Source organism: Gymnodraco acuticeps, unplaced genomic scaffold, assembly GCF_902827175.1.
Source record: "Gymnodraco acuticeps unplaced genomic scaffold, fGymAcu1.1, whole genome shotgun sequence".
Classification (NCBI taxonomy): domain Eukaryota; kingdom Metazoa; phylum Chordata; class Actinopteri; order Perciformes; family Bathydraconidae; genus Gymnodraco; species Gymnodraco acuticeps.
This window is the reverse complement of record NW_022990514.1, coordinates 229385-256965: the sequence shown is the minus strand read 5'-3', so window position 1 is coordinate 256965 and position 27581 is coordinate 229385. Positions and strand designations below refer to the sequence as shown.

Sequence of the window (27581 nt, the reverse complement as noted above, 5' to 3'; positions counted from 1 at the left end):
GGAATACTCTTTTACAAATAAAAGTCCTACATTCAAAATGTTACTCAAGACGAGTCTCTGCTCTTTTCTTTGGAAACTATCTCCACATCCTGACTGAACGATAAGAAACAACTGAATTCTGTTTCAGAGTATTTCCTTAAAACATTTTAATATAATACTTAGAATTATAATACTTATAAATATGACTTAGAATTATATATCTAGTATGAGGAGGAGATGATGCTTAACATACTATCAGAGGTCTGCACCAGATTAATAAATAAGTAGTATTTGAAGTAGTATTTGATGTATTCACGTACTCTCGGAGGTCTGCATGACGAGGGTCTTGCTGTACTGGCCCAGCCCGCTGTTGTTGAACGCTTTCACCCGGGCTTTGTAGGTGCTGTTGAAGTGAAGCCCGTCCACTGTGCAGATGGTCTCCGTGCCCACGTACACTTCCTGTAACACACACACACATACATACACTGTTACAGAGACATGCTGTGTGCAGTGATGACACACACAGAGTCTCTTTAGGATTTATTTTAGGATTTATTTTGTGAAACAGAAGAGTTTGTAGAGCAGAGAGTGGGAGAGGATCCCACACACTGTATAAATAGAGATGCAGACACACACACACACACACACACACACACACACACACACACACACACACACACACACACACACACACACACCATGTATACATCACTTCAGGGGACATTACATTGACTTACATGCATTTCCTGGAGACTTATCCTAACCTTAACCATAACCAACACATGCCTAACCCTAACCCTAACCCTAACCCTTAACCTTACCAAGTCTTGACCCTAAAATTAATGATTCCCCTCATGGGGACCTCCAATTTGTCCCCATAAGGGAGGCGAGTCCCCACACGTGACTGTGTAAACAGATTTAGGTCCCCACAAGTATAGTAATACTAGGCCACACACCACACACGACACACACACACACACACACACCACACACCACACACACACACACACACACACACACACACACACACGGTTACAGAAATAAAAGTTCCTCACACATATTCTCAATTCCCGACAGTGAAGGTAACATGTATGATTAATGTTTGCAAATATTCTCTGCTGAATCACGTTTGAATAGGCCCTATTCTGCTTTTTGGGGTTTCCCTCTAAAGTGAAAATGTGTTATTATATGCCAAGGTGCAGTGGAAACAGATAAGTTGCAGACCTCCGAGACTGAGTGAGGCAGGGTCCTGCAGAATCAGAGCGTATATTTATCTTCTCAGGGGTCCGACGTGTAATCCAAATACCCCCCCAACCTTCTGTACACACACAGAGAGGCCCCGGCTCTTTGTTACATAGAAACTTTAAACCCAATGAACAATAACGGTATATCAATGGTGGAGGATATTTAAACCGTAAAGCTCCTCCTGCAGAACAGAGCCGTTCACTCTTTGGAAACTGATCTGAGGGGTCTATAGAGTCCTTTAAACTTAAAAACAAAAGGTTTATCATCTATCCTGCTGATGTTCAGGTGTATATCAGTATGTAGTGTCTCTACTTTAAAGAGTCCTCTCCTGCTGAAGTTCAGGTGTATATCAGTATGTAGTGTCTCTACTTTAAAGAGTCCTCTCCTGCTGATGTTCAGGTGTATATCAGTATGTAGGTCTCTACTTTAAAGAGTCCTCTCCTGCTGATGTTCAGGTGTATATCAGTATGTAGTGTCTCTACTTTAAAGAGTCCTCTCCTGCTGATGTTCAGGTGTATATCACTATGTAGTGTCTCTACTTTAAAGAGTCCTCTCCTGCTGATGTTCAGGTGTATATCAGTATGTAGTGTCTCTACTTTAAGAGTCCTCTCCTGCTGAAGTTCAGGTGTATATCAGTATGTAGTGTCTCTACTTTAAAGAGTCCTCTCCTGCTGAAGTTCAGGTGTATATCAGTATGTAGTGTCTCTACTTTAAAGAGTCCTCTCCTGCTGATGTTCAGGTGTATATCAGTATGTAGTGTCTCTACTTTAAAGAGTCCTCTCCTGCTGATGTTCAGGGTGTATATCAGTATGTAGTGTCTTACTTTAAAGAGTCCTCTCCTGCTGATGTTCAGGTGTATATCAGTATGTAGTGTCTCTACTTTAAAGAGTCCTCTCCTGCTGAAGTTCAGGTGTATATCAGTATGTAGTGTCTCTACTTTAAAGAGTCCTCTCCTGCTGAAGTTCAGGTGTATATTAGTATGTAGTGTCTCTACTTTAAAGAGTCCCTCTCCTGCTGATGTTCAGGTGTATATCAGTATGTAGTGTCTCTACTTTAAAGAGTCCTCTCCTGCTGATGTTCAGGTGTATATCAGTAGGTAGTGTCTCTACTTTAAAGAGTCCTCTCCTGCTGATGTTCAGGTGTATATCAGCATGTAGTGTCCCTAATGTAGAGTCCTCTCTGTATATGAGGTTATATCCAAAGACTGTATAGATAAGGTCGAACATATAACCAGTCAGATGCATTGTGGGATTTCAGACACAAAGCATTCCTCCCACTGGTGGAGCTGGTGCCCCCCCCCCCCCCCCCCAACACTGAATAAAGGAGTCTTTGTTGTAGTATTTCTGTGAAGGTGAGTTATTACTGTAACTGGTCCTCTCTATTTGTTCTGTAATCTAAATGGAAATGCAGCACAGCCCCCCCCACGGACTAATAAATGTAATGCTTCCTGTTAAAGAGAGAGAGAGAGTGTGTGTGTGTGGTGTGTGTGTGTGTGTGTGTGTGTGTGTGCGTGTGTGTGTGTGTGGTGTGTGTGTGTGTGTGTGTGTGTGTGTGTGTGTGTGTGTGTGTGTGTGTGTGTGTGTGTGTGTGTGTGTGTGTGTGTGTGGGGGGGGGGGGGGTTCATGTACCCTGAAGTGCCCCATGTTTCCGTCGTCGAGCTCCAGGATGTAACCGTCCACGGCGATGGTGGACAGCGGCGGTTGTTTCCATGACAACGTGGCACTGTTGTTCTGCGTGCAGCACTCCTCCAGCTGCAGCATGGGGGCCGCCGGGACTGATGGGAAATAATAAAAAATCATATTACTGCACCGGGAGGAATACAAATCATATAAAAAGGACCATTTTGATGGAGCCTAGCAGAGGTTGCATCTTGTAAGCCATGCATCACCTTCAGAGAGAATTTAATGGTGTGTTTTACAACATTGCAAATGTTAAAAAAATGTACTAGTTAACTACTTTATTGTTGCACTGATATATAAATAGTTTGGCCTTTAAAGTTAATATATATTTTGTTAAACCATTTTCCATTTTAATTATCAAATGTTATGCTTATGCTATTTCAATTTTAATTATGTCATTGCATTTTTTTACATTTTATTTTGTTGGTTTGACAAAGCATATTTTAAGGTTGTACATTAAATGGATTTTTTTGATGAATTTAGGATTTCAATGTCATTTAATATTTAATCATGTTAGATAATTGAAAAAAATGTATAATAATCATTAAAAAAATTAATACATTTAAAATTCAATAGAAAAAAACAGAAACATTATTATTTGAAAATAATAACAATAAATCAAATCAGAAATTGAAAAATGATAAAAAATGTGAAAATAAAAAAAAAATTAATAAAAAAAAAAGACAGCTGCAAAAAACTGTTGTCATCAAAGGTAATATAACATCCCCACTCAGACAGACATACATCCACCCACCCACCCCCCCCCCCCCCCTCAACCGAACTCACAGTCAAACAGTCATGTATTTACCTGTTTCTGTCTGAACCCCCCTCCTCTCACCTTTCATCTGCACAAAGTCCAGCTGGTGGATGGTCTGCAGGAGGGGGCTGCTGTCCAGAGTCAGGTCGAAGTCGCTGTTCATGCGAGGGGTGAGGGTTCCCTTCCCCCACTGCCCCTCCGTCATGTGCACCCTCCGGATCAGAGCGTCCGAGATCTGAACACAACAACAAATCAATTCATTCACATCAATACAAACACCCTGTAGAATAGAATAGAATTGGAGGGATGAAACCCTCTTTAATGGTCATAAATACCTGTACTTTCTACTTCTTACATGTTGAACTCAAATACCTGTACTTTCTACTTCTCACATTTTCCAAACAGCTGGTTCCTTTAGTCTGAATGTGTGTTTGGTGCGTGATCATTATTCTTTAGAGTCATTGCGTGCCTATTGATTTGAACACGATCCGTGTATCCATCATTTCCTGGTCTTCTCTAAAGAAGAGGGACCAATGGAAACGTTGTCATGTTGCCGTTGTTCAGCATGGAAACATTCATTAGCTAACAATGACATTATTGTTCTATTAATATAAAGGGAGGTCAGGTACTCTTTAAAACAGCTGGTCGTTATGGGTACTTTTTACTGAAGTACATTTCAAAGCCCATACTTCTTTACTTTTACTTGAGTAAAGAAGTTTAGTCAGTACTTCTACTTTTACCAGAGTATTTCTAAACACGAGTATCTGTACTTCTACTTGAGTAAAGGATGTGTGTACTTTTGCCATCTCTGCACATGCAGGGCACACAGTGAAATGTGTTCTCTGCTTTTTACCCATCCTAGTACTAGGAGCAGTGGGAGTGAGAGTTGCCCGGTGCCTTGCTCAAGGGCACCTCTCCGGTGTAACCCTGGCAGTTTGTGTGTGTTACCTGCAGGAATCCACTGGGGTCGTTCTCCTTGATGACCTCCAGGCAGTACTCCATCAGGCCGGTGGTCTGACGCAGCTTCACCGTGCAGTGGGAGATCTGATCCCGCACCACCTGCAGGAAACACACAAATAACCACGGATGGTGTTAGGAAAAGACGAGGAAAATACACGAGGGAATCACGTTCTGCTTGTAGAAAACAACAACAAGCACACAGAAGATAATCACATGGTAATCACTCTTTCCTTGAATCACTCTGGTGTGCAACATGGGTAGAATGCACAAAGGAGAGGATACATAGGGCAGAAGATGAGTGGGAAAACTGGAGATGCCTTCATTAAATAAATGGTTTCCCATGCATGAACTTTTCATGGTTTTTTATGTATTGTTTGTAATTATGATTTAATATAGTATGTATGTAAATGTTGGTTAGAGAACACATCTAAATCATAATCTGAATGTCTTATTTATCCCAGGGTAAATTGGGTTTCCATGACAGTTTCAAAATAAAATAAAAAAATAAAAAGTGCGATAATAACTTTATGAATAATAATAAATACAACAAATAATAAGTATAATAAGAAATTATTACTTTAATAATAATAATAATACAAATTAAAATAAATACAACAACAAATGATAATACAAAAATAAATAATAGATCAAATAAATTGTGAAGCTGTCACGTTGGGCTCTGGGTATTGGTAAAAAAATATATATATAATTAATAATATATAAGTACAATTTATTACATTTAATGAAACCAGCTAAATTAATTATAATACAAATTGAACTAAATACGCACAAGGTTGCAGAACTATTGATGAATGAGAAATATGAACGCAGAGAGAAGAGTAAAATATGACGGAATAAAAGATGGAGGATGCAGAGTAAAATGAAAGAGGCTGTTGAAGCATGAAGAGAGAAGGAGACCTGCAGGAACACCAACATTGAGATCAGCAGCCGGAGAGTCAGAGAGATGTACTCTTCCTCTCATGCTCAGATTGAGGAGGAAGAGGAGGCTGATCTGTTACTGACGTGGCCGGAGGGAAAGTGACATTTTGTTTTTCACACGAGTGGTGAAGCTGTGAGCATCAGAGAGGCTTCTGTGCATCAGCAGCAAAAAATAAACATGAACGCAGTTTTGAATTCTCCTCAGAAAAAAAAAAACCCACATTAATAAATCAGTTTTTATTTCACCCCTCTCACTATATATCATCTACACTCCTAAGTGTGCAATACAGATGAATTATTAATATCTTTAAATTAATACTAATACCCAATGGATATATTGTAATATACACATTTTTACATATTTATTTGTATTACATTTTGTGGTAAAATATGTTAAATTTTTACTGTATATTTGAATTTGATGTTAACATATTGACTTTATTGTTATTATTTAATTTATTGTCAAATAAAGAAACTGTCAAAAAATAATTTTCCTCGAGCTAAATAATAATATATTTGTTATTATTTACATATTTTGTTTACATATGTATTGTTTTTATATATTTAAGTACAACATGTGCATTTTTACACATTTAATTTCATATGGTTTTGAAATATTTGTATTTTAGTTTATTTTTGTGTGATTTTTAATTTATATTTAATTGTATTAAATGTTATTGTTAATACATTTTTATTTTAAGTTATTTGTATTTAATTGAAAGTGGACCTATCATGCTATATTGGAAACATATACCTATACAGTTTAAAATCCCAAACAGATCCCCCGTTGTAGCCATGCCTCATACTGCTCGTACCCTTCTTTTGCTGCCCTGTTAGAGAAACGCGGATTTTGGGTCCTTAGCTTGAAAAAGAAAAGAGGAGGCGGAGCTAATGCCTGATCAGAATTCTACCGGAGATAAAGTTAAATTCTGCTGTGATAAAACGCCATCCTGTTCTAAACCACATCAAGGATTATTTCTGAAACAGCATGGAGCTCAAATGCTTTTTCTCTTGCGGGTTTATCACAAGGTGAGTTCCTTTCTTTATTTCCTGCTTTTTAAACACATGCTCTCTCCAGTACAGGTTAGCTCTGAGTGTTAGCGAGGCTTGCTAATGTAAACAAAGACAAGATTACGTCCAAAACACGTCAGGCATTGTTTCTGATAGCAACTCTCCACAGGTTCACCATCCGAAATTACGTCATATCGGCAGCAAATCTGTATCCGCTCGTTGTACCCCCGTTTTTAGAGATTTGGGTACGGAGGAAAAGAGAGAGGGTTTTATTTTATGACTCTGCGCGAGTTCCCCGACACACCGGGGACACATGTTTATGTATAAAAGACATCAAAAAGTGCATTTAGCATGATAGGTCCGCTTTAATGATATTCATTTTATGTTATCTTATAAATCCCAATTTCCCCTTGGGGTAAATACAGTATTCTGATAACATCATCATACATTTTAAATTATTTTTTATTTGATGTATTTAATTTAATCCTGCTTTTTACTGCACTTTTTTAATTCTTTATTCCTATGTATATCTTAATTATACTGGCTGTGACACTGTCTTTGAATCTGCTTGCAGTGGAGCAGTCAGAAGGACAATAAAAGACTTGAATCTTGAATCCTAAACCGTCCTTTCTGAACATGCATCAACGTTTTTCCTAGATTTCTTTTGTGTTGCATCTTTGACAGATTTGGGAGATCCTCCGCACTCCTGATGTCCGCAGAGCTCCGTGCGGGGGTGCTGGAGCTGGACTGAGGGTTGCTAGGAAACAGAAACTTCACTGTTGCTATCGGAGAGGAGAATCCTGTCTGCAGACGGACAGGAAACAGGAAGGAGATTTACTGACGGCTGCAGGCAGCAGAGTGAAATGCTGCGCCACAGAACTGTTAACCATGGAGGGCGTCGTTAGGCAGAGCGCTATCTGAATGTATTATCACATTCATAATCAACCCCGTTTATACATGTTTATATATGTTTTTCTACTTAAATGTATCTTTCATTCGAGTATGATTTAAAACTTTTTAGACATATGTGTTTATTATTTAAATTGTAGCACATTAATATGCATGTGATTTATTTTAATTACGTAATTGTTTTTGTACAACAACATATCAATACAAAAAATCGAATGAAAATAGAGACATATTAGGTTGAACAAATATGATCACTATGTCTAAATACAATTGTAGCAGATGTGCAGTTGTGGTAGTATTGTGCAGAAAGATGAAACGATTGTCATTAACCGCCATCGGCACTAAGACGATGTGACCTGAAATGAACCACATAATACAAAACTATGTGATGCTGTGATCAATCAGCTGCAGGCGGCTCCTCTCTGTTTAACAATCACTGTGTCCTCTCCACGCAGCTGAAATCACAATCTCCAAATTCATCGAGGATGATTCCTGTGCCGACAACTTTATCTCGTCCTCCTCCCTTTTCCCTTTCCTCTCGAACGCCCGCTGCATCCTGAGCAGCTCCTCTCTGCAGCTCCTGAAACCTGCTTTAACCCGTAAGAACCCGGACCCATTTCTACTTTGGGGAAATTAAGGGGGACCTCATTTAGACTAAATAAACATTACATTACATGTTATTTGTTAGACGCTTTTATCCAAAGCAACTTACATACTCAATACTGTGGGCAATCCCCACAGGAGCAATTTGGGGTGAAGTGTCTCAGGGACACAACGACATGCTGACAACGCACTACTCCACTGCGCCACAGCCTCCCACCTAGAACCCATTTAGGCCTCTTCCTTCTGACTTCCTTACAGAGCCCCTCCTCCAACACACACGAACGCGCACATGACCAATGAGGGCACGAGATAAGTTTGTGCACAGATGGAAGGCTGACAGGCAGGTAGGCCATCCAATTACTTTAGCCGGGCCGGCTCAGATGATTGGTCGTGCTTTTTACAGCGCCACGGCTTCCACAGATGACGTGTTTTTATGTATTTATTGTCAAAGCATTTAATATATTCATTGCTATCGGGATGTTAAGAGCATTCCATGGAATATAACAAAAAGTGTTTCTGAAATAAATTACATACCCTACCTTTAATGAGGATTATTTTTTGGTTTAAATTTGTTTGAACATTCTTTGAATTGAAGAATAAAGAATATATTAACTAAATATCATTGAATCAGCTAAATTAACTGAGATCAGAATCATATTTCTGATTGTGCATATATGTCACTTTGGGTTTACTGTGAAGGTTTAGGGTTAAAGTCCCGATCAGTGTCACAGCGATGTTTGTCTCATTTGTTTCATATCAATTTGATCAATACATGTTTCCACAACAGGTTAAATGTAATAAAGGACATGTTATGTAAGCATTTGAATTCTTAAATGGCTTGAATTTGACCTTTAGCAACAAAACTAAAGCTTTTGAAATGTAGCTCGATATGTCACATGTGTTAGCCTGGCACATGGACATGTTGTCATGGGAACACAAAGTCCCATGACCTGGACCATGACTCACCAGACTGTTCAGGGTGTTTTAGTTAGGGACTTCATGAGATAAAACAAGGCTAAAGTAGGGTTGCTCAATTAATCGTATTTTAATCGCAATTACGATTTTGGCTTGCAAAGATTACGAAAACAACGTAATCGAAATAAAACGATTTTTTTGTATTGGTTTTTCAGTTGAATTATAAAGTTCAGGGTAATCAACTGTTAAAAACACACTGTTAAAAAATGTTTTTTCAATAAATGGATGTTTTCAAAGTAAATGGATAATCGTTTTTAATAATCGTGATATCAATTATTGACCCAAATAATCGAGATTATAATTTTGGCCAAAAAAATCAATATAATTAACATCATTGCAATACACTCGCTGCTATATATATATATATATAACTATGTGCAATATTATATTATATTATTATTAGTATTATTATTAATAATGCTATGATAACGTGCAATTACGTAACTGCCACTACGTTTTAATTTTTGCACTACTAACTACTTAATACTGCTAATAATGATTGCATTGATTGTGTGACCATCTATGTTTCTATGTTTCATGTTGTCTGTGGATGTTTAATTGCTCTTTTTCTGCTGTGTTTATTGTGTTTATTGTATTTTGTTACTCTGCACAACAATTTCCTTCGGGATGAATAAAGTCTTATCTTATCTTATAATCGAGCAGCTCTAGGCTAAAGCTGTATAAGGAACTTTCCAGAACATTTAAAGGTGTGTGCAGAAATGAAGCATCTTTAGAGAGGAGATGTGGGAGTAATGAATGAAGAGAGAGAGAGAGGTGAGAGGAGGAAAGTGTCTGCAGGGGGAGACAAATATATGGCTGTTCTGGTGAAAAAAACGCCACACAAACAACCGCAGACAACGAGACACACCGTTATTATTCAGGTTAGGAAAAGCAGGTTTAACCGACATGACTATATCCAAGGCACCAGGTGATGGTTTTATCATCATACTCGTTAAAACATGTTAGTCCTCTTGTTGCAAAAGGAGCTCTTTATTTGGCAAAATGCCATTACTGCTGTCTTTGGCATCTCCAAGCTACGGTGGGCGAGAGGGGCTAACGTGCTACAATGGCCCAAAACATTTCAAATAGGATAAACGTGCTGCAGCTTCAGAAACGATGCAGATACAAAAACACAAATGTGCCAAAACACACCAACTTGAGGAAACATGCGCAGCGTTTACTAAACGCTGCATAAACCAAACACTGCGAGAAGCTGAAAACACAACGGAAACCAGGGGACACTAAAGAGTGACGCACACAACTGGGAGACCAGGGGACACTAAAAATGTACACAAACAGCTGGGAGACCAGGGGACACTAAAGAGTGACACACACAACTGGGAGATCAGGGGACACTAAAAAGTGACACAAACAGCTGGGAGACCAGGGGACACTAAAGAGTGATACAAACAGCTGGGAGACCAGGGGACATTAAAGAGTGACACACACAGCTGGGAGACATGGGGACACTAAAAAGTGACACAAACAGCTCGGAGACCAGGGGACACTAAAGAGTGATACAAACAGCTGGGAGACCAGGGGACATTAAAGAGTGACACACACAGCTGGGAGACCAGGGGACATTAAAGAGTGACACACACAGCTGGGAGACCAGGGGACACTAAAAAGTGACGCACCCAACTGGGAGACCAGGGGACACTAAAGAGTGACGCACACAGCTGGGAGACCAGGGGACACTAAAGAGTGACGCACACAGCTGGGAGACATGGGGACACTACAAAGTGACGCACCCAGCTGGGAGACCAGGGGACACTAAAGAGTGACGCACACAGCTGGGAGACCAGGGGACACTAAAGAGTGACACACCCAGCTGGGAGACCAGGGGACACTAAAGAGTGATACACACAACTGAGAGACAAGGGGACACTAAAAAGTGACACACACAGCTGGGAGACAAGGGGACACTAAAAGGTGACGCACACAGCTGGGAGACCAGGGGACACTAAAGAGTGACGCACACAGCTGGGAGACCAGGGGACACTAAAAAGTGACGCACACAGCTGGGAGACAAGGGGACACTAAAAGATGACACACACAGCTGGGAGACCAGGGGACACTAAAGAGTGACGCACACAACTGGGAGACCAGGGGACACTAAAGAATGACGCACACAACTGGGAGACCAGGGGACACTAAAGAGTGACGCACACCACTGTGAGATAAGGGGACACTAAAGAGTGACGCACACAGCTGGGAGACCAGGAGACACTAAAAAGTGACACACACAGCTGGGAGACAAGGGGACACTAAAAGATGACACACACAGCTCGGAGACCAGGGGACACTAAAGAGTGACGCACACAACTGGGAGACCAGGGGACACTAAAGAGTGACGCACACAGCTGGGAGACAAGAGGACACTAAAGAGTGACGCACACAACTGGGAGACAAAATGGTTAAAACTTTTGCAGCATCACTGTCTGCAGCCGTGCATGGCAGGTTACTGCCAGGAGGAGCTGCCTGTGTGAATAAATGACCTCCTTCTCTGTTTCTGTTGGAGTTACCAGGACACTGCGGCACTGTGACTGCAGAATCTAACCTAACATAACCTTTACAGTCAGACGGCAGCATGCATTACCTCTGAGACGGAGAGGACTCAACGATACTGACAAGAAGAGAGAGAAGAAGAGAGAGGTGAGGAAAGGGCGAGTAGTAAGGGAGGAGAGGATGCAGATGAAAGGGGGGATGAATAAAGGGATTTCAATCCACTTCCTGTATGCTTCACGCTACAGTGACGATCACAGGAAGTGACAGGTGCCACTTCCTGTGACACTCAGCGAGCATCAGGGAGCTTCCTGTTAGCCATTGATGTCTCTCAAAGTAAATGCATCAGAAAATGACCTTAAAGACATGTAATGGTAAACAGTAAATTAATATGGACATGGTAGCAACCTGTCAATCAAAAGGTAGCCCCGCCCTAAAGCACACACTGCTTCATCCTCTATTTTACTCTAAATGGGAACATCATTTGATAAATGAACATCAAGCTGTGTTGAAGAAGACTTGACACTGCAGGTTGAGACCTTAAACTCATCAGGGAAATGTGAGGTCATAAATAAAGAGGGAATTAGGAACATTTTCTCATTGACTTCTATTCAATCTGACAAATGTTTGCAATCAGTGGAGTCGTGATTGAACTCAGAAAACTTTTAATTGAGATTCATCTGTATATTTTGCACAATTTCTATTAAATGCTACCTCTTTTAAAACTGCACAGTGCTTCCACTTTTTCATATTAATTTGTCATATTCTCACTGCAGTTATTTTCTAACTCCAAATGTTATTCTATATCATATATAGAGATAATTTCTGAATATCACAGGGAAGTAAATGCTCATTTACTTTGACCAATTGGCCGTTTGGCTTTTGTTGGAGAGAACCAGGGAGATGCTGCCTTCAGGGTCAACCTACGAAAAAATACAAAGTAATACCTGCACCACTCTTTGCTGAATGCTAAAATGGATATTTAGCACCCAAAGTGATTTCTGCACTCGACACACATGGGCAAAAATGTACTTACGTTTATTTAGACAATTGTATCATCACCCCAATCCTCAAAGACCTCCACTGGCTTCCTGTCTCCCATCGCATCAACTACAAAATTCTGGTCCTCACCTACAAAGCACTCCACCATCTGGCCCCCCCTTATCTCACAAACCTTCTCACTCCTTATCAACCCCCACGGTCCCTCAGATCCACCACAGCCGGACTCCTATCCACTCCCACATCCACACTCTGCAGCTTTGGGGACAGAGCCTTCTCAGTGGCAGCTCCTAGGCTCTGGAACTCCCTCCCCCAAGACTGTGAGTCCCTCACAGTCTTTCAGTCCCGCCTCAAAACACATCTTTTCAACTCTGTCTACCCATAAGCCCCCCCCCCTCTCAATCAACTTCCTCTTGACTGCCTTTTAATTATGTACTTACTTGTTTGCCTGTCCTTGTTTGTCTACCCTCCCTCATACTGTAAAGCGTCTTTGAGTTGTGAAAAGCGCTATATAAATAAAATGCATTATTATTATTATTAAAGACAAATTGAATCCTGTAGTTCCTCATCCAATTGTGCCCTCCTGATGCTCATGAATCCCTTGCATATTTAGCATTTCTTTACACATGGAAAGCAGATTGTTGCATGGAACAAAATGCCAGCTATGCATTTAATACATGACCAATTAAGAAGCTAATGAGGTGCCCTGATTAATCCTGCCTATTCAGTCATTTTTGTATGATTAAAATCCATAAATAAGGACATAAAACTGCTGCATACAAACATGCTGCTCGCCTCTCCTCAAGCACTCTGTAGCCATGGTGACGTGTGAGGCCTGTAAAAGCACCAAATTGCAGCTACAAATGTCTTCCAGCCGCTCTTCAAACTAACTTTCACCAGCTAACTGTGTCTGTTGGCCACATAATGGAGGCAGTGTCCCTGAGTGAGCATCGCAGTAAAAAATAAAATCAGCTTCTTGTTGCATTGAGATTCAGAGAGCAGCGTCTCTGGTCTGCTGGCTGTCAGCAGGCATCAGATCTGCACCGAGATGCATTCAAATTCATCCGTCTTGGAGGTGTGAACATGTCCGATTCCCCGCGTTAATCATTCATCAGTCGTCTCACAGCTAATCAATCATTAAGGGAACAGATCTTACATCCTATGCGTGTAAAAAACGTCTTTAAATTGATAAAGCAACGTCAGTATCGGCAGCTGTAAACAAGCCGCAGTGTTTTCCACCTACAGGCAACAGGAAAAGGTGATTTCTGCTGTAATGGTGACATTTGTGTCTCTACAGGCGATGAGTGTCGAGTGTGGGAGGGAGAGTTTTATGTTTATAACCTTCACAATGTACGAGTGTTGTTGAACAGCACACACTGCTCAGAGCGGCTGTGTGTGTCTTTTGTGGTTTTATTTCAGAGGAAGGGATGGTGGTCTCATTGTTGTTGTCCATTGAACAAAAACTGACAAAGGAGAACAGTAAATGAAAAGATATGCAAATAACTTTAAATTCATCTCTTTCTTTGGCACAACATATTTAAATGTGAGACCCTGCAGTGCTAAAATGGTTTGACTGATGATCAAATGCCAGAAAAAGATTGACGACATAGTGAAAGGGTTACATTTGTATAATAAACATTGTGGTAGCGCTGCCCACATGCTATTTTATTGACTATTTTTTACTTTAACTGGTACCATAATTTGAAAAAACTGATCTGGAAAATGTTTAATGAAGCTCAGCGTAAGTTCAACCAGGAAGACCGTCTTTACTCTTTACTATTCCCATGTAACTACTCTCTCTCCTCTCAATAAGTGATCGGGGGCGTCACTCTCCAGCTTAACCAATCACTTCGCTCTATTCCCAAGAACCTATCATAGCGCTCTGCCAAACCTTTTAAGTCTGCTCTCCACCCTCTGACAGCTGTCATTTCAGGTGACTGAACGCAACCCTCCTCCACCCCTTTTCACCTCCCGTCCCTCTGAATCCAGGGTCAAGCTAAGCCCCTCCCCTTCAGACCGACCCCAACCATCCATTCACCACCACCAGTGTCCAGCTAAGCCACTCCCCTTCAGACCGACCCCAACTATCCATTCACCACACCAGGGTCAAGCTATCCCACTCCCCTTCAGACCGACCCCAACCGTCCATTCACCACCACCACCACCACCAGGGTCAAGCTAAGTCACTCCCCTTCAGACCGAACCCAACCGTCCATTCACCACCACCACCACCATGGTCAAGCTAAGTCACTCCCCTTCAGACCGAACCCAACTATCCATTCACCACCACCAGTGTCAAGCTAAGCCCCTCCCCTTCAGACCGACCCCAACCATCCATTCACCACCACCAGTGTCCAGCTAAGCCACTCCCCTTCAGACCGACCCCAACTATCCATTCACCACACCAGGGTCAAGCTATCCCACTCCCCTTCAGACCGACCCCAACCGTCCATTCACCACCACCACCACCACCAGGGTCAAGCTAAGTCACTCCCCTTCAGACCGAACCCAACCGTCCATTCACCACCACCACCACCATGGTCAAGCTAAGTCACTCCCCTTCAGACCGAACCCAACTATCCATTCACCACCACCAGTGTCAAGCTAAGCCTCTCTCCTTCAGACCGAACCCAACCATCCATTCACCACCACCAGTGTCAAGCTAAGCTCCTCCCCTTCAGACCGAACCCAACCATCCATTCACCACCACCAGGGTCAAGCTAAGCCACTCCCCTTCAGACCGACCCCAACCATCCATTCACCACCACGAGGGTCAAGCTAAGCCACTCCCCTTCAGACCGACCCCAACCATCTATTCACCACCACCAGTGTCAAGCTAAGCCCCTCCCCTTCAGACCGACCCAACCATCCATTCACCACCACCAGGGTCAAGCTAAGCCACTCCCCTTCAGACCGACCCCAACCATCTATTCACCACCACCAGGGTCAAGCTAAGCCACTCCCCTTCAGGCCGACCCCAACCATCTATTCACCACCACCAGGGTCAAGCTAAGCCACTCCCCTTCAGACCGACCCCAACCATCTATTCACCACCACCAGGGTCAAGTTAAGCCACTCCCCTTCAGACCGACCCCAACCATCTATTCACCACCACCAGGGTCAAGCTAAGCCACTCCCCTTCAGACCGAGCCCAACCATCCATTCACCACCACCAGGGTCAAGCTAAGCCACTCCCCTTCAGACCGACCCCAACTATCCATTCACCACCACCAGGGTCAAGCTAAGCCACTCCCCTTCAGACCGACTCCAACTATCCATTTACCACCACCAGGGTCAAGCTAAGCCCCTCCCCTTCAGACCGAACCCAACCATCCATTCACCACCACCAGTGTCAAGCTAAGCTCCTCCCCTTCAGACAGAACCCAACCATCCATTCACCACCACCAGGGTCAAGCTAAGCCACTCCCCTTCAGGCCGACCCCAACCATCTATTCACCACCACCAGTGTCAAGCTAAGCCCCTCCCCTTCAGACCGACCCAACTATCCATTCACCACCACCAGGGTCAAGCTAAGCCACTCCCCTTCAGACCGAACCCAACCATCCATTCACCACCACCAGGGTCAAGCTAAGCCACTCCCCTTCAGACCGAACCCAACCATCCATTCACCACCACCAGTGTCTAGACCCCAGGGGGGTTTCATCGGATCGGTTCTACCTTCCCGAATGATACTTCCTGCACAACGGGGCCTAATCGCCAAAATCACCATTACATTCATTTGTGTATCTTTGCAATAAATATGTATTCTTACATCAAAACCGTCTCTCCTGATTGAACTGAGGTAATAAACCAAGAGGAAAGTTGGCTAATTTTCTCATAGACCTCTATACAATCTGAGGTAATAGATCAAGAGAGAAGCATGAACGTTTTATCATAGACTTCTATACAATCCCACTTTTCAAAACAAAAATAATTAAAGCTTGACAAGATGGAAAGGAGGATGAACGCTATCAGTGTTCTCATTCAACTCTTGGCAAATAAGTGCATTTACCCAAATATTGCATCGTTGTTTTAATGTAATATAATGTTTCTAAATGTTTAAAGAAAAAGAAAACAGAACGTTCCTGCTTGTAGGGAATTGAACGTGAGTATAATGAGTTTGTGAGTGATTGATGAAGCCCTGCCATAAAATGCTTCACATTTAAATATTTCATACATAGGGGAGAAATGTGTAATGAGTGTTTGAGCGATGCACAGTGTGTTTCTCCTCCTACATGTGTGATTCTGCAGAGCGGCCGAGTGTGAAATTGGATGCTGTTCATCGCAAATCTATCTCCTCCTCTTCCTCCTACTCAGTTATGTTGCTGTTCATCGTGTTGCAGACGTAGAAAGACAAATGTTGCTCTGTATGCCTTAAATCAGTGCAGTCGAGCACTTGTTTTGCCCTTTTGTCGCTGTCCCTTTGCTGTGAGATTGTACATTTCCCTGGGACAAATAACGTTTCTGATTCTGATTAAAACTCTAATGTCATTCAAATTTGAATTTAAGAGTAGGGAAATCTCATTTGGAGTTTTGAAGGGGACCTATCATGCAAAATGCACTTTTTGATGTCTTTTATACATAAACATGTGTCTCCGGTGTGTCGGGGAACTCAAGCAGCATCATAAAATAAAACCCTCTTACTTTTCCTCCGTACCCAAATCTCTAAAAACGGGGGAACAACGGAGCTGATCCAGATTTGCGTCCGATATGACGTAATATCTGAAATGTGGACCCACGGCACTATCAGAAAGTTGCTATCAGAAACAATGCCCGACTGTTTTGGACGTGATATGGTCAGTGTTTACATTAGCATGGCTAACACTCAGAGCTAACCTGTACTGGAGAGCATGTGTGTGAAGAAGCAGGAAATAAAAAGGAACTCACCTTGTGGTATAACTGGCAAGAGAGAAAGCCTTTGAGCTCCAGACTGTTTCAGAGAGAATCCTTGATAATCCATGATATGGCGTTTCATCACGGCAGCATTTAGTTTAGACAGTAGCTGCCGGGTCCCGCATGAGCTCAGACCCCTCCTTTTTTATTTGATACATTTTTATTTTTATTTTTATCTTTATACCCCAAATCAGCACTTTTGAAACAGGAAGTGAAATAGAGGGATATGAGGCATGGCTAGAATGGGTGATCTGTTTGGTATTTTGAGCAAAACACTTCATAGACATGTTTTTTATATATCTGAGACCTATGCTATTGCCTAAAAATAGCATGATAGGTGACCTTTAAGTGAGACATTTCCAGATTTCTTATTTTAAATCATTTACAAAACATGTTTTTCTCCTTTAATTGTTTTAATATTTGCATCAAAATCATCTTCAATCAAAAAGCCTCTTTCGTGAACACAGGGAATTTTCAACCGGAGACCTACGGTGGCCGACCGGTGCGAACGCTCTACAACGACCCAAAACATTTCCATGAAGAGAAACGCTTTGCAGCTTCAGAAAACGATGCAGATATAAAAACACACAGCTGGAGCGCTTGGTGACGTTCAGGATTATAAAGCTGAACAACTGTCTCGGTTGCAGAGTGAGTCGTCTCATAACTGTTAGTGTTGGTCAGTATATCTGAAATGACTAGGTTAGCTACGTTAGCTAGCTAGCTTACAGCAGATCTGCAGTAACATCAGAAGGAGTCATGTGATCACATTGTTAAAATAAGCCGGTAAAACATTTTAGGTACGTTTCCGACAACAAAGACAGTTGTCCGACTGTTTTGAAACATGATGAGATGTATTTTTATTATTTGAAACTCACGTTGAGCTTGTGCTCGTGCTCCTTGGTGACCCGGGACAGCAGCTGGGCTTTGCGTCGATTGAGAGCCTCGATGAGAGCGTCGCACTGAGCCACGAGACACGCCTCGAACTCCACTCCGTTCTCCTGCAACACAACAGGAACAGGCTGAGAGGAATAACACATCTATACAAATAATAAACTATAGCAACCACTTTTATAATTATACAGAATACCACACAAACCCGTGGCGCTACTAATGAGTTACCAGGAATCCACGAGGAAATCTAATTTAAATACAGATTTAAATTAAGATTTCAGTATTTCAAGATTGTATTAGTAAGTACTTAGTATTCAGTAAAAAGATTAGCTAATTTCTAATAAAGGTGGTGTGTTTGCTGATGGCCTGAAAGCAGAGTAAAAGGTGACTAAGATTTGTAATGTAAACATGCAAAGGAAAAGCTAAGAGGATATTCATGATGGACTTTTTACTGAACGAGTTTCCTCAATTCATAGTGACTTCAAGAAAAGGATGTACAAAAATGTTTAAATGCTGCCTGTTCACAAAATAAAAGTAGTCAGCTTATAATAGCTTGTATTATATCTTATTACTTCTGCTCAAATGTAAACTGGTAATGTTTTTATTCTCTTGTTTACTTTATTACATTTTTTTGTTGTTGTACATGTTTGGTTTCAACCATTTTACTCTGTAGCACTTTGAGTTTTGTTTACTCAAATGAAAAGTGCGCTTATAAATCAAATTGATTATTATTACTATAAAAAACAACTTTAGGCTTTACGCTGTTAGCTGTTGGTAAACGCTGCATTTAATAAGAATGTAACTGCAGTATATAGAGAACAAAATTAAATTATTTTCCGAGATTTAAATAGTTTTTTCTGATTTCTGACAATCAGAATTATTTTTTTCTTTTTATTATTTTCTGAAAAAAATGGAAATCGAGAAAAATCCATTCTCTAAATTCTCGTATTTTGTGCCGTAGGACAAAACGTAAAAGTCTCAGAAAGAAACCCCAAATCTCAGTAAATGACACGTTGTTTGTGAAGGACAATGGGGTCCTGAACAAATGGATGTATTAAGTAAATGGATGTAGTCACCGTGAGTTGACCTATTTTTGGCATTTTGCGACATGATAAGATGGACCGCAAAATGCTAAACAGGCGTCAAAAATATAGCACTTAACCATGAGGAAGTGGAATCTAAATCTAAAATAACATGTTGATCGTGAGTCAGAAAAAAAAAACTTGAGAAAAAATTTGTTTTTAAGAAAAGACAATTCGGAATAAAAAAAAAAAGAATTCTGAGAAAGAAATCCCATTACATGTAATTTGTTAGACGCTTTTGTCCAAAGCGACTTACATACATTCAGTACTGTGGACAATCCCCACAGGAGCAATTTGGGGTGAAGTGTCTTGCCCAGGGACACAACGACATGCTGACTGCAGTGGGACTCGAACTTGCTATCCCCTGATTCGAAGTCCAGCACTCTGTCCACCGAGCCACAGCCTCCCTCATTGAACCAATGAGATGCTGCCTTCAGCGACCACTAAGGAATCCCTGTAGTTCTCTATCCCCCCCCCCCCCGACCCCCCCCTCTAATCGTCTGTAATCCCCCCACGCAGCAGCAGGTTGTAAATCTATTCCTGGTCGATGTGCTCTCAGTAAGTGCTGCACATGTTATTGTAATGTAAAACCAATGCACACACACTCTGCTGTTACCATGGGGATGCAACAGTTTGATTTGATAAAGTGTGTGAGAGTGTGAGTGTGTTTAGTAACTGGATGTGCGAGTGTGTGTGTGTGTGTGTGTGTGTGTGAGTGAGTGAGTGAGTGAGTGAGTGTGAGTGTGTTTAGTAACTGGATGTGTGAGTGTGTGTGTGTGTAGTACCTGGATGTGTGAGTGTTAGAGTGTGTGTGTGTGTGTGTGTGTGTGTTTAGGAACTGGATGTGTGAGTGTTTGTGTGTGTATGTATATGTATATGTATGTACTGTGTGTGTGAGTGTGTGTGTAGTACCTGGATGTGCGAGTGTTTGTGTGTGTGTGTGTGTGTGTGTGTGTGTGTGTGTGTGTGTGTGTGTGTGTGTAGTACCTGGGTGTGTGAGTGCTAGAGTGTGTGTGGCTGTGTGTGTGTTAGTGTGGCCTAGCATTACTATACTTGTGGGGACCTAAATCTGTCTACACAGTCACGTGTGGGGACTCGCCTCCCTTATGGGGACAAATTGGAGGTCCCCATGAGGGGAATCATTAATTTTAGGGTGAAGACTTGGTTAGGGTTAGGATTAGGGTTAGGGTAAGGGATGTGTTGGTTATGGTTAAGGTTAGGATAAGTCTCCAGGAAATGCATGTGAGTCAATGTAATGTCCTCTGAAGTGAAGTGTATACATGGTGTGTGTGTCTGTATGTGTGTATGTGTGTGTGTGTGGTGTGTGTGTGTGTGTGTGTGTGTGTGTGTGTGTGTGTGTGTGTGTGTGTGTGTGTGTGTGTGTGGTGTGTGTGTGTGTGTGTGTGTGTGTTGTGTGTGTGTGTGTGTGTGTGTGTGTGTGTGTGTGTGTGTGTGTGTGTGTGTGTGTGTGTGTCGTACCTGGATGTGCTGCACCATGTTCCTCAGCTGAACCAGGAAGTCTTTGGCCTCGGTGGCTCGGTCTGAGAGTCCGGTGAGAGCCTGAGACAGCTGACCCTGCAGAGAGAGAGAGAGAGAGAGTTAGAGATACCTGCAGATAAATGTGTCTGCAAACACATTACACTCCATCCATACTACGCGCTGCATTGGAGATACAGGGTCCCGCGATTCAATAAAGTCAGACTGAAGCATCCATTTTCTTTTTAATACTTTTTGGTTGAGAATTTTTTTTGGTTGAGAAGTGTGATTTTTTTTGTCTCATATTACAACATAATTTAACTCATTTTACAACTATGTCATCTAGTAAAATGTAATCCTATGTTTGGGTCAATTAAACCAACATATTAACCAAATAAGAAAAAGTAATCGATATGCAGTTATTTATGTGCTTTTCTCGAGTATGGACATCTTGTTTTAATCGGACAAATGTAGTAAATGCAGATTTAAAGTGACCTATGAGACCGACAGGAAACACTCATGGAGGCAGCAGCACGTTCCCAGCAGCTCGAGTTATTTTAGATGCAGATTCCTCAGTCAGTTTGACCTCTGCAGTTCATGCATATACAAACAAACCACAAACAACCAGCATGCTGTGAAAATCTGTAGACTTTAAATATGTCCATGTTTAAGTTTTGGATGAACTCAGAGCGGTCAGTTCGAACACAAAGCGGCTTTTCATCCCGCAAAGAAACATATATTCTGAAAGACTCACCCTGAGAACTATTTTGATAATTGATTAATGAGTCCTGCAGAAATGCCTCTTAAATCTTACTCTGTTTTAAATCATATTAAAGTCCATTTTACTGGTTCACATATTTTTAGGAAATGTTTTATATATCGTTTTGACTTTTTTCATATTTTTGGGGGACATTTGTCATATTTTCCTGACAATATCAAGAAATTATTTACATCAAACCATTGCTGGGATTCTGGGAAATAAGCTGACTCTGTTTTTGAAGTTGTTCATGAACCGAGAGCGATCAGTTTTAACACAAAGCAGCTTTTCATCCCGCAGAGAAACTGACATTCTGCAGAGACTCATCCTGAGACAAAATGAAGTGTCTCTCACACAAAGTGACATTTAACACTCAGACGATTAATGCACAATCAAGCTGCTGCAGGACTTATTATTGGATTACAGTCCACTGTGCACGAGCAGAGCACCGTGCACGTGACGGGAAACACCCTCTCACACACTCTGCTGTTTGTTCAGAGCGATGTGCATGTGTGTGTGTATATATATATATATATATATACATGTGTGTGTGTATATATATATATATATATATATACATGTGTGTGTGTATATATATATATATATATATATATATATGTGTGTGTGTGTGTGTGTGTGTGTGTGTGTGTGTGTGTGTGTGTGTGTGTGTGTGTGTGTGTGTGTGTGTGTGTGTGTGTGTGTGTGTGTTGTGTGTGTGTGTGTGTGTGAACTCAGAGGTGACGGAGCGAGAGGACGAGTCTGTGGGAAACTTCTCTGCTTCACTGAACAAACCGTCACTTTAGGGAGCGTTTGTCTTCTGAGAGGAAAAGAGCGGGAAATCACTAAAACTGAAATATTAATATTGTCTGAATAATTCTCCCAGACAACAACAAAGGTGCTCAACAGAGGATGTTTACTGTAAAGCATTCAAAATGCATGAAGATGATTGAAAAAACAAACACAGATACTGAGATCTGGGAAACAAGTGGTAGTTCTGGAGCTGAAGGGAAAAGAGGAATCCTCTCCAGAACAGAGCAATAAAAGCTGTATAAAAAGCTGATCCAGTGGAAACTGTGTGGAAACAGCTCTGAGGTCAGCAGGTCAGGGTGGGGTGGGGGGGCTGACCTTTGACCCTGGCGTTTGGGAAAGGATGACAGCTGCTGCTAACATTATTCCTGCAGAGAGACTTTAGCTGCGAACAGCTGAGCAAAGACAGAGAGTAAGCTGCAGGAAACTCTGCTCCTGCTCTCAGGAGGAGAGACAGGAAGACAGGAGCTTTCTCACAAGTTATCTATTTATTTAAGTAATTATATTTGTTATTTTGTAACTTATTTATTATTTGTATTATTTAATGTATAATTGTTTTAATGTATTTATTAAGTTATGTTTGCTTTAGCTATTTTCTTAATTTAGTTATTTATTCATGTATTTATTTTTAGTATTTTAGTTAGTTGGTCAGTAAGTTTATTTATTTATTAAGTTAGACATTTATTCAGATTTTTGTTTCGTATTTAGTTATTTATTTTGTAATTTATATATTTGCCTATTTTGGTTAGCTGATTTATTTAGTAAGTTATTTGTTTATCTATGAAGTAAGATACATATTTATTTATTTAGTTAATTATTCATTTATTTATTTAGTTAGTTAATTGTTATTATGTGTTTTTTATTTTTGTTATTTAGTTAGTTAAGGATTTAGGGAATTATTTAGGCAACTTCTTTCTAGTTACATTTGATTTTTTTTGTCAGTTATTTTCTTTATATTTATATAGTTGATGTAATGATATAGGTAGTTGTTTAGTTCTCTATGTAGTTAGTTGATTGGGCAAGACAAAGAGCAAACTGAAGCAAACTGAGAAATGAACGTGATGGGGAAGGTAAAAAAAGAAACCATGAAATGTCCAATCCATGCCTCCTGATATTTAAGGATCACACACTATATATATGGTAAGGATACTCCAGGTCAGCCTATTTCTCTGCGATGACACGTTTAAATCTCTGAAATGAAATTCTCCTCTCCATGGTTTTAAGATGCTCTCCAGTCCTTCAGAGTGTTTTCATCGGGGTCACTGCAGCTGCCCTCTCATCTCTGAAACCACACATCATTCTCTCTCCTTTGAAACAGTGATGAGTTTACAGTCAGAGAGCAGAAAAGCTCTTGATTGTCTGCAGGCGTTTTTCCACAGTGTGCACAGCTCAGTCCTCAGAAACCAGGTCACAGCGAGGCAAAGAGCTGCTTTACTCCTCACTATACCTGCAGGGTGAAGACAAGCAGCTGGACAGATAGAGACAGACTTTAGAGACAAAGAGCCTTGAAGAGCACCATGAGACCAAAGCTTCTACTATTCTTTTTGTCTCTTGCACTTTTTTATTGCACTATTTTCTGTTAAAGAAGCCATATTTGGCTTGTTGTAGTGTTTCCTCTCCTGTAGTGTGATCTATAGGCTTTTGACATGTTTAGGAACTCCTTTGTCTACTTCCCTAACATAGTGACATCACTATGGAACACTCACGCTCCTATTGGCTAGCGCTCCAACACATTGTACCTCATAGGCTTAGGGGGCGGGACATCTCTAAGCGGTTGACCAATCACAACAGAGCCGGCCAGCTAACCAATCAGAGCAGACTGGGCTCTGGTTTCAGACGGAGGGTGAAAAGAGGTGCTGCAGTATGAGAAAAATTAAGAGCTTTTTGAACATTAAAGCATGGAGAGACTACATACTGATATACACCTGAAGATCAGCAGGAGAGGACTCTTTAAAGTACCAACTATCAAATATCTCTCCTGATTGTCAAGTGCCAACAATCAGGAGAGATATTTGATAGATTTTTTTTTCAAAGGTTGATTTTTATATTCTATATTTCTATCACAGACCTTCTACTTTCCTCCTATGAAAGTATGTACTCTTAATATTTTTGTAATCAAATATAACACATAAAAACAATAATTCAATAACGTGCTTTAACCACTGCACACAAGAACACACAGCCATAATAACTTTGTATTATTAGTGTAGGACACTTATGTATGTACAACATCTGAAGATGTATAGTTTTATTCATGCTTTCACATAATTTTACAGCATATTGCTATACTATTTCAGACTCAGTATTTACATTCTTATAGTCAAAGAAAATCAGTAATATCTTTAAAAACTACAGTCCTTTTCTATCAGCTGTGCACCGTTATGGTGTAAATATAACCTATCTACCAATTGGATCAAATATAAAACTCAGCCGAATTAATGTTGATACTGCAAGGAGATGTATTGTGTGAAGAGAAATTGAAGATGTTGTTTAATTGTTGATATATTTATGATCCACGTCAAGTATTCAGTTTCGGCTGCATTTCTTCAGTTTTTCCAAAGGTCTTCTCATCAGGGCTCTATAAATAAAGAACTACGGCAGATCTGTAATATGTAATACAGCCGAACCGTGTATTACAATGCGGTTATGTGATGACTTTCAAAGAGAAAAGCAAGAACACTCGGAATTAAGTATTCTTTTATTCTTTTAAAATGTTTTCCGGATTTCATATCATATAAACACCAAATCCCAGCATGCATTGCGGCTAAAACATCCAATCAGCTAGCTTAAATCATAGCTGAGGATCTTGGGTAATCGCTCGAAATGCCTACGTCTGTTTCCGGTTATTTTTATTTTGAAATTCAGTTCCTGACGGACGCCAAAAAAGCCTGAGATTATGGAATTAAACCAATAAATAAAAGCAAGAATAATTGTGTGTTATTGGTGAGTAAATAACAGTGTGTTATTTTGAAAAGAATAACAAATTAGAAGGAAAAAAAGATTTTAAAAAATACAGATTTCAGTATTCTGAGGCTCTGAGCCCCATTTATTTTCCTCACAGACGGCAACAAAAGTCCGAAATTATACGATTTAAAATAAAAGCAATAATTGTGGCTTGATATTGAGTAAGAACCAGTAAGAACATGTTTTTATGAACCACACAGCTTCCGGTCTTCCACGACCCGACCGGAGAAAAAGACGTGCTGCAGGCACGAAACACATTACCAGTAGAAATACATTGCTTTTAAAATCGTGCTGTGCAACACGAAAAAAAGGGGGAAATCGTGTTGGTGAACACGAATCAATAGATTAAAAATCGTGTTGGTGAACACGAAATGCCATGAGACTGGGTTGTACAAACATATGAATAGCTCTTTTAACAAAATACGTTTTCAACAAGGATTTTGTGGGTGAAGCATCCGTTTAAAACACCTTCTCTTCCACAGGTTAAGTATTAACCCTCTCCATATCACTGTGTCTTTGTACTCAATTGAACTTTTCTGACACATTTAAACTAGATCATCTCATAAAGCGACTGATCGTCTGCAGAAGTCTTTGCCTCGCTGACGAGAATAGGTCCCGTCGTCCCATTTCCTGCAGTCCTGTCCCCGGTGTCCGTCAAATAAGGGCTCCCACATATTCATCTCTTTTTGTAGTTAATGACTCACTCTGCATTATACATGTCTGCAGATATCGCTGATGAATAATGCACGGGCCACTTGTGCAGATCTTTCTTCGGGGATCTTGTTAAACATGATAACTCTTCACGTGAGTTAGTAGATGTGAGCGCTTTATTTCTAACAACAAGGTTCCCATGGCGGTAAATACATATCACAGCATCGAATGATCAGTGGCGAGCCGTGACTTTTATACCTAGGCCCTCTGACCCCCACCCCTTCCCTCGAGTTATTAAGTCACAGCGTATACTTCAGCGGAATATCAAAACAACAGCCCAGGGTGCAAAACGCATCAATGAAAGCGACCCTCTACCACACAAAACAACACTTGTAAATAACCCTGTTTGTGTTCTTTGAAATTGAAAAGGATATTGCATTGTGTTTATTACTTTCGTTGCAGTTGTATGTCTTAAGTGTAATTTGGCATGCTTTTATTTTTGAAGGCGAGTTAACGCTGTTGACAGGAAGTTGTTGTTGTTGCTATGGAAACAAGAAAAGTTTCACAGCGGGCGGAACTTGTCATAAAGTCCGCGATAATAACACCCACCCATTTAGAGGGAAGATATGATTGGTCAATTGTACTGTCATTTGACATTACTCTCTCGTTCAGCGGGCCCTCTGTGAATTCATAGCTGGACCGCCTGGACGTCCAACAGCTCCTCTCTTTACAGACTCGCAGAGACGAGCTTCTTTCATTTAACCTTCACATTCCAACAGAAACTGAATAGGCAGATTCGAAGGATTTATTTCTTTGGAAATGTTATTTTAAATACAATTAAATCAAGTTATTTTGTTAAAACTAATGAAAAATATAACTCAAACAAATATTAAAAAAAATATTTTTAAAAACATTTTTTTTTTTTTTATGTTTTTAAATATTATTTCGTAGAATATCTTAGGCCCTCACAGAGGTCCTAGAGGGCCCTGACGGCTCGCCCCTGCGAATGATAGATATGTAAAAGACGTTTCCTCTGAGGGACGAGACAACGGCAGCTTTAATGTTGGAGCCTCTGATAACTTCAGGAACACAATCAGGAATCAAACACTTCCTGTTTGGTGTTTCCTGTCTCGCTCTCTTCACTCCGCTGTGGATCTGCATATTGGATTAAAGGAGGCTAAAGAGAAAAGCCTGCAGCTCTAAAGAGCAGGAACTTTCTCTGAGAGACGCTTTTAGAAAGTAGGTTACGCAGATCTATCTTTACCGGGGAAATTGTAATGTACATATGTGTTTTTAATAAGCCTGTAGAGAAATGCTTTAAGAGCTAAGCGCTGACGTTACACCTCCCCCTTCTCCTTCTACTAGCTGCTATGGACAGTATACTTGTATATTTCTACTGTTGTCATATCCGTTTAGAAGTCTAGTCTACCAGAAGTCTCCTGTCCAAATGTGTGTGTAGACTGCTATTTGTATGTATTTATTCTATCTTTTTTATAGTG

At 40.7% G+C, this 27581-nt stretch overlaps 1 protein-coding gene across 1 annotated transcript in view; it reads right to left on the bottom strand.

Annotated features, from left to right (window-relative positions):
- trim9 (tripartite motif containing 9) overlaps positions 1-27581 on the bottom strand; it is a 47954-nt gene that overhangs the window by 8330 nt on the left and 12043 nt on the right. The window contains 6 exon segments of the mRNA XM_034227162.1: positions 300-438; positions 2853-2998; positions 3742-3895; positions 4609-4719; positions 18330-18452; positions 20907-21002. Coding sequence (XP_034083053.1) covers positions 300-438; positions 2853-2998; positions 3742-3895; positions 4609-4719; positions 18330-18452; positions 20907-21002 — 769 coding nt within the window.